The sequence below is a fragment of the Eubalaena glacialis genome, chromosome 11 (genome assembly GCF_028564815.1).
Source record: "Eubalaena glacialis isolate mEubGla1 chromosome 11, mEubGla1.1.hap2.+ XY, whole genome shotgun sequence".
NCBI lineage: Eukaryota > Metazoa > Chordata > Mammalia > Artiodactyla > Balaenidae > Eubalaena > Eubalaena glacialis.
The window spans coordinates 92,977,613-92,990,033 of record NC_083726.1 but is presented as its reverse complement, the minus strand read 5'-3'; the positions used below and the strand labels follow the sequence as shown (position 1 = coordinate 92,990,033).

Below are 12,421 nucleotides of genomic sequence, written 5' to 3'. Positions count from 1 at the left end.
AATGAAGTTTCCCTTCATTTTCAATGCTCTAATAATTTTAGAGCATTGGGATTATTCATTTTTCAAATTTTTGTTAGAAATCCTCTTGAAATGCTTTATCTATAGGGTAGTTGCCTCATAATTTTATTTTTTCCCCAAGGAAATTATATATTTTTAGAGAATATTTTAGCTTTAATCCAATCAACTTTTATAAACTATGTTTCTGTGGAGAATTGCCCATTTTATCTAGATTTTTCAAACCTATTTACTTAGAAGTCTGTAGAGGATTTATGATTTTAAAAAATTCTTCTGTTTTAATTATTATGTTACCCTTGTCACTTAATTTTATTTGTACTTTTCTCCTTTTATTGTTAATAAATTAACTACTGTTTTATTTGATTTTCTTAGAAATTCAGGATTTTGATTAATTAGATCTGCTTTTTTTTCCTTAATCTTTGACATCTGCGTTATCTTTATTATTTTTTTAATGTGCTTTTAAAGTTTTCTATGTTATTCGTATTTTAGTTTATGAGATGGAAATTTAATTCATTTTTTAAATTGATTGAAGTGTTCAAGGATCTAGATTTTTTTTTCTAAACTGCTTTAAATGGATCCCATAGATATGTAATGTTTTCATTATTATTTCTTAGAAATCTGTAATATCTTGACAGTGGAAAAGTAAAATTGTATTGTGGTTGGATGGGTAACGGAGTAGGTGAAAAGATTCCTGGAAAAGTTTGTTGGTATTATTTCACCACTTTCAGAAGAGAAAACTGTGGCTTAGAGGGGTTTGTGTAATTTGCTGCATAACAAGTAAGTTGTTATTATTGTTCAAATTTGAATCCATTTCTGATTCCACAGCTATGGCTTTTACTTAGGCAGTAATATTGTGAGGTCACAGAGGTACTGAACAGTATGGCATAATCAGGGAACAGTAAGTAGCACAGTGTGACTGGAGTGAAGTTGGCACTTGGTGGTATCATTTCTGGCTTGGGCAAATAGTTCATTGAGATACCACTAACATGAAGCAAAGCAGGTTTATGTAAGATGATGGGTAAGTCTGATGAATGTACTAGACAGCTAAATGGACTGTCTGGTAGTTAGGTGAGCATAGGGATCTGGAGGTCTGTAGAGTGGTTTGTGCTAGAAATGTGAATTTTGGTGTCATTAGCTTATAGGTGATAATTTAAATAATGGGTTCTGAAAGTGGTAAGAATAATGTGAACACTGAGAAGATCAGAGGGTGTAGGAAACAATGAAATTAAAGAATGAGTGGAAAAGAGCCTGAAAAGGAAACAAGAAAAAAAAAGTTAAAATGTTAGGAGGAATTTAGGATATAGTGGCTTATAGGTGCCAAGGGAAGAGTTTCAAGGAAAAGGGAGAGTCATTAGTATTATGTGCTCTGGAGAACTAAAGGAAGATAAAATAAGAAGTGTTCATTTGACTTAATAATACCTGAAAGGAAAATTAATATCATAAAAAGTGGGTCTAGTGGCATGATGAGGGTTGGGTGAGGAAGAAGCAGATGGAGGCAAGAAATTTGGTTATGAAGGGAAAGTATGGTAGTGGTAACTAGTGGGAAGTGTGAGGGTGAGGGTGCCTCCTCCCATCCCTACTTTCCTCCCTCAACCTCTCCCTTTTCCTTCCCCTTATTTATCTCTTTTCTTTCCTTTCTCTTTCTCTCCCTTCCTTCCTTTATTCTAGCCTCTTTCCCTAATATGGCATACTTGAACATGTAATGTTACAGAATGAGAATTTAACTCATGACAACATGACATCTTGTCTTAGATTATGGCTATAAATGTGAATAACATAAAGAGATGTTAAAATGTTCAGGTGGTGGATCAGAATGATATTTTTAAGAGTTTCTTGAACATAGGATCATAGTCACACATACCCTTTATGCCTGGAAGTAAAACATACTTGTCCAACAAATCTTAACAATCTCTGAAATAATGATGAAAATAATTTCAGCACGATGCTAAAAGCTTTACATATTTTAGTCATTTAAAACCTCATCAGCACCTCTATGCCAGTTTTACAGATGAGGAAACTGAAGGAAGTTAAGTAAACTTGCCAGATATTGTACACTTGCTTTGGCAATATGATTTCAGTCTGTGCTCTTAATCATAAGGCTGTATTCCTCTTCACTATACTATAGTACTTATTTTCATTCCTTTAAAAATTAATTAGTAATATTTTTGGTATAATTGTAATTTAGAATTAGAAGTTAGAATATTTTGACATTTTAGGGAAATCTGTTAGCATATAGAATAGTGAAGATTAGCAAAAATTTCTGAAAAAGATATATAAAGTACAAACATGGGTTGAAATTCCAGTTTTCTGTATTTTAGTTAAGATAGTGAAATGCTTGTGGGAGAAGCTACAATACCTTATCCAGTATGGCACATAGTATTTGAAAAACACAATACTGCTACACAATGAAAGTGTACATAAGATAATTAAATAATCCTATATGGTACCAATAAAAAATTGATACATTCCTTAGTTTGTTAATACCTAATGACCTTATAAATGTCTTTCTTCAGGGAAAAATGCAATTTCCATTGTGAGCTGCCTTCCAGAATTTATGGTAGAACTTCGCTGACGTTGCTACTGATGCCAATGTGGAATAAAGGTCTTTATAATTTAGAAAGTCAAAACGTATAAATGAATTGCTGTTAAAAATGGTTTAGTTACTCTTCTTAAACTTTAAAACACACAATACAAATGCATTTGAATTTTTAGAAAGAACGTTTGAAAATAAAGTAATATAATCTGTTTATTTTGCCATCATCAATATTTTTGTCTTATTTCATGTTTGGAATTGGCTTTCCTTTCGTGACCTTTGTATTTGAACCCTCATCACAGTCTAATAATATTTTGTTGTGAAACTAATTACAGAGTTGCATTTCAACATTATTTGTCTGTGAAAACAAACTAAAATTGACTTTAACATGAAAAATCTTTTGCTGTTGTAAAAGAAGAAATTAACACAGGGACAGTGGATTAGCTATTTTAGCGTCATTGTTCTTCCCCTTAGCTCGCTTTATTGTAATAAGTAATTCATTTGACTTGCCTCCTGGGTCATAAGGTCACTGAGTACATGGATGCATGTTCTGCTCATTGCTGTCTCCTCAGTACCTAGTGCCTGTGTTTGGCACTGGTAGGCATGCTAGTGCTTTTTCTTAACTAACTGAATAGGTAAATAATATATTTGAATAATTTCTCTGAGTTGCAAATGCACCCCTTATGGTAATGTGTTAGTATGTAGACATTAAGACATTATTAAGTTGTTTTGTGTGCTTGGGTCTCACATGGAAATTTCCTGTTCAATTTAGAAACACTAGTTTTAGATCTCAGTAAAAATCCCTGAAAAATGGTCATAGAATCCTCATTTTCTATCTCATTGCTTTTACTTTCCTTACCCCTTTTTCTTTCCCTCCCTCTACTCTCTTTTCTTCCCTTCAGCCTGTTCTTTATTTTCACTTTAATGATCCTTTTCTTGTTTTGTTTTGTTTGTTTTCCTTTAGTATCTGGAGTCCATCTTTCTCCAGCCTCTCCTGAGATTGTATTGGACCATGACCACACTTCTCCTTCGGTTGGCTGCCTCTCTTCTGAGCCCATCATTTCGTCACCAGAGAATACACATGCAGACAACAGCATTGTCAGTCAAACTTTTCCTAAAGCACAGGTAAAGACAAGCATATTTTTATAGGAACTTTGCCTACTTAAAAAAATTGCATACTGATTTAATTGAAGCTCTCCTGATTTCCTTTTTTTTTTTCCCTCCTGTAGATACTCTAACTTTGAGGTTAATATCTAGAATTCTAAAAACTAAATAATATGTTTGTTTTGTGGCACAATTGTAAGGTATTTAAGTAGTGTTAGTTACCAAAATACGGTTTGAAAACCAAATATGTTTTATTAAAGTTGACTTAGTTTTGCATTGCAGATTGTGAACTTCAAAAAGGAAAATAATTACAAAAAAACTATTTCTCTTTTCAGGGAAGCTTACCATATGTTTTCAAGTATTAGAGTATTCATTTCAATTTTAGAGTAAAACCAAAAACACAGCGGTCATAGCGTTTTTTCATTCAAATATTTATCGATTCAGGCCTTGTGCTAGATGCTGGAGTTATTCCAGATTTCCAAAGTGCTGTATACAATCTTGAGTCACCCGTTATCTTTACTAGAAAGTGATGATCAATTAGTGGTTATTGATAAATTTAAAAATCTGATTTATAACTTAGTATATAAACAAATTCTGAGTGTGTGTGTAAATTTAAGAACTGGTATCAGATGTGTCTATACTTATTATACACTCTCAAGAAAAAGTTTTAAGTTTTTAGTGCTTTGCTTGGAAAATAATAAATGCTTTAAACTTTGAAGTTTACAGAAAATTTTGTTTCTTATTGCGAAGATTAGGTTGTTGTAACAGTTTGAGGTTTTCTGTTGATTTACTTAAAGGGTGAAATAATTTCGGAACCTTTGCTACAACTTAATTTCCAAATGTGGTTTCTGGTGCCCTTTGGATGTTTTCCTTCTTGGTGCAGTGTAAACTTTCCCCTCTTGTGTTTGTTTGTTTGTTTGTTTTTTTTTTTAATGTGGTTTAGATTCAGCAATCAACACACACTCATCTGGATATCTCACTTTTTCCGTTGGGTTTAACTGAGGAGAAAAGTAATGGAACAATTGCTCTTGTGGATGATTCTGAGGATCCTGGAGCCAATGTATCAAACATACAGCTTCAGCAGAAAATTTCAAGTCTGGAGATGAAACTCAAAGTCTCTGAAGAAGAAAAACAGAGAATTAAAAAGGTATATTTACATTTGCCTAAAAAATAAATGTTTGAATTGCATATACTGGAAATATGATATAATCCCAACTTCTGATTAAAAATTCAGCAGTGGAAAAGCCATTATGCTCTTTGGCTGTAGGTTTAAATCAGTCATACAAGCTTATCACTTACGAAAGTCTTTGATAAGAAATTTCTAGTTTTAAAGGTGTACTTTTAAAAATATGAACGTCTTTTACTAGATTTTTTTTTTCGCTAATGAATGCTTTCCTTCTGGTTTATTTTTATTTACTTTGAAAGCAGGTAATATTGTATTTCTTATGTAGGTTAGAAGATTTGTAATATTCATTTGTCCCTATGAGAAGTCAGACATGATGGGATATTTGACAAGATTACTTAGAAATACAGCTATTTTAGTAAATTATTTATGTGTTCTCATTTCTGTTTCCTACAAATATCTCTATAAAAAGACCTTAGCAAATTTATAGAAAGTATAGGTAGAGGTAGAGTGTTGTTTACAATTAGTTTAGATGCTTTTATTTATTTATTAGCATGAATAATTTTAGTGTTATAGCAGTGTCAGTGTTATATCAGTGTTTGATACTGGTCTGGGAATGAGAGTGAAGCATACGTTTTATAATATTGTTGAACTTTGAAAACCATACTTCTGGTGGGTTCTTTCCTTACCAAATATTTTCTAATATGTTTATTGAAAAAACTGAATATATTTTATGCCTTTAAATATTACAAAATTTATGCTTGGATTTTTTTTCTTTTAGGATGTGGAATCATTGATGGAAAAACATAGTGTCTTGGAAAAAGATTTCCTTAAAGAAAAAGAGCAAGAGGCCATTTCTTTTCAAGATAGATACAAAGAACTTCAGGTAAAAACAGTGAATTATAAATTTAAAATGTAGGCCTTTTGATGAAGCATGTAATATAACTTCAAAAAGTGCTCAATGAATGCTTTATGAATGAAGCAGCAGATACTTGCTTAAATATGTAAAATACTGACTAACGTGTGAAATTAATGATAAATGCCATTTTGAACAGTACGAATCTCTGAGAAGCCATGCAGGTTAGCTGTTTGAGACTCAGTCTGGCGAAAAATATTCTGTTTCTGATGATTTTCTCAATTTGGAAATTAGACATTCCAATTTTTCTTATTGCGATTGCATTTGGAAAGAGCTTAGAATCGTATAAACACCAAACTGAGATATTTAACCTTTTTCATAAATTGTTTGTAATCAATGTCTCCTCGTCTTCTCCTCAAATTTCCTTAACAAACTTGTTTCTTCTGCAGTCTTCCCCATCCCAGGAAATAGCAGTTCTGTCTTTACAGTTGCTAAAGCTGAAACCCACATTTATTCCTTTTTGTGCTTATCCCATGTCTGTTCCTTAAGCAAAACCTGTTGGCTCTACCTCCAAAATATCCAGGTTTCGACTGTTTGTCATTATGGTCACTGCTGCCAACCTATTCTAGGCCATCCTTATTTCTCCCTTGGAATACTGAAGTATCTTCTATTCTAATCTTTTTGCTTCTGTCATTGCCCACTTACAGACCATTCTCCACATGGCAGCCACTGTGATCTGTTTAATAGTTAAAGCTGCTCATGTCATTTCTCTGCTAGGAAACCTTCAATGGCTTCTCACCTCACCCAAACTAAAAGTCAAGTAAGTCCTTAAAATGGTTTGCAAGGCCCTCCATTTTTTTGTGTCCCTTCTCCCTGTCTTTTCCCTGACTCTTTCTCTTCAATCGTTTTGCTTTATCCCTATGTCTAGAGCACTCGTCCCTCAATTTTCTGCATTGTTTACTTTTTTATATCATTCAGGTCTCCGTGCAAATATCACCTTATCAAGGGAGACCTTTCCAAACAATGCTGATATCCCCTACCAGCCTTCCCATATTCTGCTTTATTTTTCTCCATAGCACTTTTTACATCTGACAAACTATGTATTTACTTGTTTATTTGCCTAGATCATTTTAATAGTCTCCTAAGTGGCCTCTAGCTTCTCCCCGTGCTCTTCTCCCTTAATGAGTCTTTATTTCAGCAGGTGGAGCAGTGTTTTTTAAAAATGTGAGTCAAATCATTTCCCAACCTCAATTATCATTCTCCTTTCAGTGTAAATCTTCTGGCTTCTCCAACTTTTCCAGTTCGCCCCCAGCTATTTACTTACACTGAATTCGTAATAAGGTCCAGGCGAATGTGTGAGTCTGTGTTACTGAGGGCATTCCTTGCCTGTTGGAGTAGTGAGTGGAGGGAAACAGTTTGTGATTCATTCAGTTTCTCTGACTGGAATGCTCTTCCTGCAGATATCTGCATGGCTTTGTTTAAAAAATGTAAAACTTGAAAACAAAGAAAAGGGTGAACAGTATGTTCTTTCAGTGTCCTATGAGGGCATTACTTACTAGACCTACTCAAGGATTATTTAAAAGAATGTAGTACTCACTGTGAATGTGACTCACTGTTTACTATTGATTAAAAGTCTCAGTTGTATTGACATTACACGTTAATTAATTTTTTTCACAGAAGAGGTGCAAATAATATCTCTCTGTTAGAATTTCAAAGAATAGTGTTTATTGCACTGTAGGACATTCATTAGACATTATCTCCAACTAGGACTCTTGCTTGGTCTAACACTCCGTTATTTAAATTTTCTATTCGTATGCCTATTCAAATAAATGCTCTTTGAACCAGTCTTAACATCTGATTCCTTCTGTTAACATAAATGATTCTTTATTAATAAAGAGTAGTATAAGTCTTTGATGTGTTTCATTTATATTTATATGAGTCACATTTTAACTTTTTGAAAATTATACTTTTTAACAACTCTCAGTGAACCCTAGTTTCCTTTAGAAAGTTGCTCAAATGCTACCTTCTTGTGGAAGCTTTCTTTGACTATGCTATAGAAAATAAGAACCTGTGTACATGCTCAGCATTCCCTAGCCCCCTTTCTTTGCTTTTTTTCCCCCCTCCTCATAGCAATTGTTATTTATTTTGATTTGTTTATTTGTTCTTTTACCCTCACCAGAGTGTAAGCTCCATGGGATTGGGAACTTTCCAGTGCCTAGAGCAATACTTGGCATGTAATGTGGGCTCAATTAATACTCTTGAATGAATGAATGAATTCACTAATATAATGCACCTTGCTGCCCAAGGGCTAATTATATTGTGTACAGCCACATTTATAGCCCCATACTTGGAATTAGGGTGCTTATTGGAAGGTTCAGTACTGATTACTGGAACTTTGTGTTTTCTTCTCTCTGCATTGAGTGACTTATTCTGGGCCTGTTAGTGAGACAGATACCTTTGCAAATTCAGTTTCTCAATCTGTTAATGGGAACAATAACATACCTGAGAGACCATCTAACACCTGGTATACAACACTTTGAGCTGTCCATAGTGAAAACCAATATAAACGCCTAGTGACATTATCATTGTTGTCTTATTGCTTTTACTATTAATAGTGGTAATCTAAGAGTAACAACTTGAGTCTTCAAAACTAATATTCAGTTTAAAAATACTTTCCTTTTTCTGGAAACAGTACGTCTCAAGAAAACATTTTTTAGGTGATTTTACTTCAGTACCAAAAAGGACCTCTCTCCTTTTTATACTATGTGGAAAAAAAAGTAAACTAACTTAGGGACTATTTTATCACCTTGGCTAAATAAGTGATAGAAAAGTGTACTAGGAGGTCTTATAGCCAAATTGAACTCCAAGGCAGGCACACTGTTTAGTTTCTATGTCCCTGCTGGGTGAGGGTAGAAGTCTGGGTTTAGCCTTTTGGCCTTTGCTCATAGAGCTGGAGATGGGATCATATTTTTTTTTCCGTGGGGTTTGGCTCTCATAGAGCACTTATTATCTACCAGTTATCTGTTCTGCTAGGTTGCCCCTTTTGTGGACCTTTGGGTGGAGAGGGATAGCTTTTCTTGGGGCTGTTTGTGTTTGTGCCCATTGGCATTTCCTGGTTGCTGGTCATTCTAGTACCCAGTTTGGGATATAGGAGGCTAAAAGAAAACTCACAAAATTTGCTGCTGTGTCATTCCTTGGTTCCTCAAGTCCCCAGGTGGTCTGCTTTCTTGTCCCCCTTTGCAGTCTTCTTACATTTGTTTTAAAGATAATGTCCAGGTCTTTTAGCTGTACTTCTTGAGAAAAATAGGGAGAAGTGCATCTATTTCATCTTAGTCTAGAAGTGAAATAAAAAGGAACATTTTAAATTTTAAATATTCTTTATTGTAGCTCAGCAGAAAATTAATTCAACCCTAAAATACATTAATTTAAAGCAGGTATTTTTTTTTTTTTAAAACATCTTTATTGAAGTATAATTGCTTTACAATGGTGTGTTAGTTTCTGCTTTATAACAAAGTGAATCAGTTATACATATACATATGTTCCCATATCTCTTCCCTCTTGCATCTCCCTCCCTCCCACCCTCCCTATCCCACCCCTCTAGGTGGTAACAAAGCACCAAGCTGATCTCCCTGTGCTATGCGGCTGCTTCCCACTAGCTATCTATTTTACATTTGGTAGTGTATATATGTCCATGACACTCTCTCACCCTGTCACATCTCACCCCTCCCCCTCCCCATATCCTCAAGTCCATTCTCTAGTAGGTCTGTGTCTTTATTCCCATCTTGCCACTAGGTTCTTCATGACCTTTTTTTTTTTTTTCCTTAGATTCCATATATATGTGTTAGCATACTGTATTTGTTTTTCTCTTTCTGACTTACTTCACTCTGTATGACAGACTCTAACTCCATCCACCTCATTACAAACACCTCCATTTCATTTCTTCTTATGGCTGAGTAATATTCCATTGTATATATGTGCCACATCTTCTTTATCCATTCATCCGATGATGGACACCTAGGTTGCTTCCATGTCCTGGCTATTGTAAACAGAGCTGCAATGAATATTTTGGTATATGACTCTTTCTGAATTATGGTTTTCTCAGGGTATATGCCCAGTAGTGGGATTGCTGGGTCGTATGGTAGTTCTATTTTTAGTTTTTTAAGGAACCTCCATACTGTTCTCCATAGTGGCTGTATCAATTTACATTCCCACCAACAGTGCAAGAGTGTTCCCTTTTCTGTACACCCTCTCCAGCATTTATTGTTTCTAGATTTTTTGATGATGGCCATTCTGACTGGTGTGAGATGATACCTCATTGTAGTTTTGATTTGCATTTCTCTAATCATTAATGATGTTGAGCATTCTTTCATGTGTCTGTTGGCACTCTGTATATCTTCTTTGGAGAAATGTCTATTTAGGTCTTCTGCCCATTTTTGGATTGGGTTGTTTGTTTTTTTGTTATTGAGCTGCATGAGCTGCTTGTAAATCTTGGAGATTAATCCTTTGTCAGTTGCTTCATTTGCAAATATTTTCTCCCATTCTGAGGGTTGTCTTTTGGTCTTGTTTATGGTTTCCTTTGCTGTGCAAAAGCTTTTAAGTTTCATTAGGTCCCATTTGTTTATTTGTGTTTTTATTTCCATTTCTCTAGGAGCTGGGTCAAAAAGGATCTTGCTGTGATTTATGTCATAGAGTGTTCTGCCTATGTTTTCCTCTAAGAGTTTGATAGTGTCTGGCCTTACACTTAGGTCTTTAATCCATTTTGAGTTTATTTTTGTGTATGGTGTCAGGGAGTGTTCTAATTTCATACTTTTACATGTACCTGTCCAATTTTCCCAGCACCACTTATTGAAGAGGCTGTCTTTTCTCCACTGTATATGCTTGCCTCCTTTATCAAAGATAAGGTGACCATATGTGCGTGGGCTTATCTCTGGGCTTTCTATCCTGTTCCATTGATCTATATTTCTGTTTTTGTGCCAGTACCAAACTGTCTTGATTACTGTAGCTTTGTAATATAGTCTGAAGTCAGGGAGCCTGATTCCTCCAGCTCCATTTTTCATTCTCAAGATAAAGCAGGTATTTTGAGTAAAGTTTTTAAGGAAAACAGCTTAAGTAATCAACTCATAGAGTCCTTGTAGATAGAGGAGGGGAAAATAAAAATATGCATAACTCAGTTTGTGAGATAATCCATAAATCTCTGTATCTGCTTTATACTTACCAAGTTTGTGCATAAATAGGTGTATGTATTAGACTTTCTGGAAATGTATTTTTAATAAATATATTTAAATTGTATTGTACCTGATCATTAAGAATTTAGAAAATCTTGACCTTCACTGTTTGACCTACTTTCTGTAATTCATTTCTTTCTGGGAATATAGCCTTTTTAAACAACTGGTACAAAGTTGGTTCTATCTAATGATTTCTTAGGAATAGGAGATGTGATTAAATTTGTGAGTATCAAAGGAGGCCACTCTATGCTAAATATATGTAGGATGAAATTTTAGCAAAAGTGAGTTTTTAAATCATGAAAATATATATTAAATTTCTTGCTTGAATTATGGTCTGCAAGTCATCCCTCAGATATTTGAAAGTCAATATATTTATCATGTATTTTCTGTAGATGATGGCAATCCACATATTTTTTATATTAAGGCATATATAGCATACAGGTCTTCTAAATATTTGTGGAGCTTAATGAAATAGAAAAAGTTTTCTTTTCTGCTATTTTTGATGACAGGGATAATATATTGGTGCCTGCCTCTCTATGGTATCCTAAATAAAGCAAAATATCCAGGAGTACAAAAGATAGTCCTCATAAGACTGGGTTAAATTGACTGAGAAGCCTTTCTCCTTAAAAAATGTTAGTATGCTTGTATATTTATAAGAATAATAGGTTTATTGTGGAAAAGGTGGACAATACAGAGAAAAAAAAAGCAAACAAAATTCATACCTATTCATCACCATGAAAAATCCAAGTATTTTCACGTGATATCAAAATATAGTGCTCGAATTTTCAATTTTGAAAAGAAATCTGCCTCCGCTTAGACCAGTGTTGGGTGTGCCTTTGTCAAGATTTTAGTCTGACACGAGATGGAGTAATTAATAAATGGAATGTTTGTAAAACCCTTAAAACTTTTTTTAAAGAGCAACATTAACTATTACAGAGAATTCTAACAGTGTGGTTTTATGTGATACGGTCTAATTACCAGGTTAGGTGGAGGGGTGTGAATGTGCCCATAATAAGGAATACCGTGAACTCTGCAGTACAGTGGGGGTGTGCACTACCTCTCCTTTCCTGTGCTATCCAGGGTGTGAGCCTAAGCAGAGGAAGAAAAGTGAATCATGCTCCATGTGTCAGCGGTAGCTATTTAAAGGACTTTTCATGAAACATGAATAGAGAGCTCATCTTAGTACAACTTGGATTCCAATCTCTTTTGTCTTTTGTCTCTGACTCTCATAGCAAGTACTTCCACACCTGTGATGAGCACTGAAGAGACTTGGAAGCTTCTCAGACTGTACATTTCATACTGTGACCACATTTTAACAAGTTTAATTAATAGATGCAGCTGATTGTTAAATTATCATCTCTGATAGTTGTTGGTATTGGTAGCTATGGCTAGTTTTGGGAATTTCCTGTACAAACTTTTTAAAGGTTGGGTCTGTGCTTCCAAATGCCATTTCCTATTGAAATGTCTCTTAGTTAGAGTATGTTGATTATTCAGTTTGAGAATTTAATTTTAAAAAAGTGATGTAAAAACACAGTGTTTCAGAGGACTTTAAATTGATCTCATAA

General features: G+C 34.3%; 1 protein-coding gene across 4 annotated transcripts in view; it reads left to right on the top strand.

Moving 5' to 3' along the window:
* CCDC91 (coiled-coil domain containing 91) overlaps positions 1 to 12,421 on the top strand; it is a 396,521-nt gene that overhangs the window by 125,333 nt on the left and 258,767 nt on the right. For all 4 annotated transcript variants that reach the window (XM_061205329.1, XM_061205328.1, XM_061205330.1 and 1 more), the window contains exons 4-6: positions 3,513 to 3,673; positions 4,596 to 4,799; positions 5,557 to 5,661. In XM_061205329.1, coding sequence (XP_061061312.1) covers positions 3,513 to 3,673; positions 4,596 to 4,799; positions 5,557 to 5,661 — 470 coding nt within the window. The remainder of the gene's footprint in view (positions 1 to 3,512; positions 3,674 to 4,595; positions 4,800 to 5,556; positions 5,662 to 12,421) is intronic.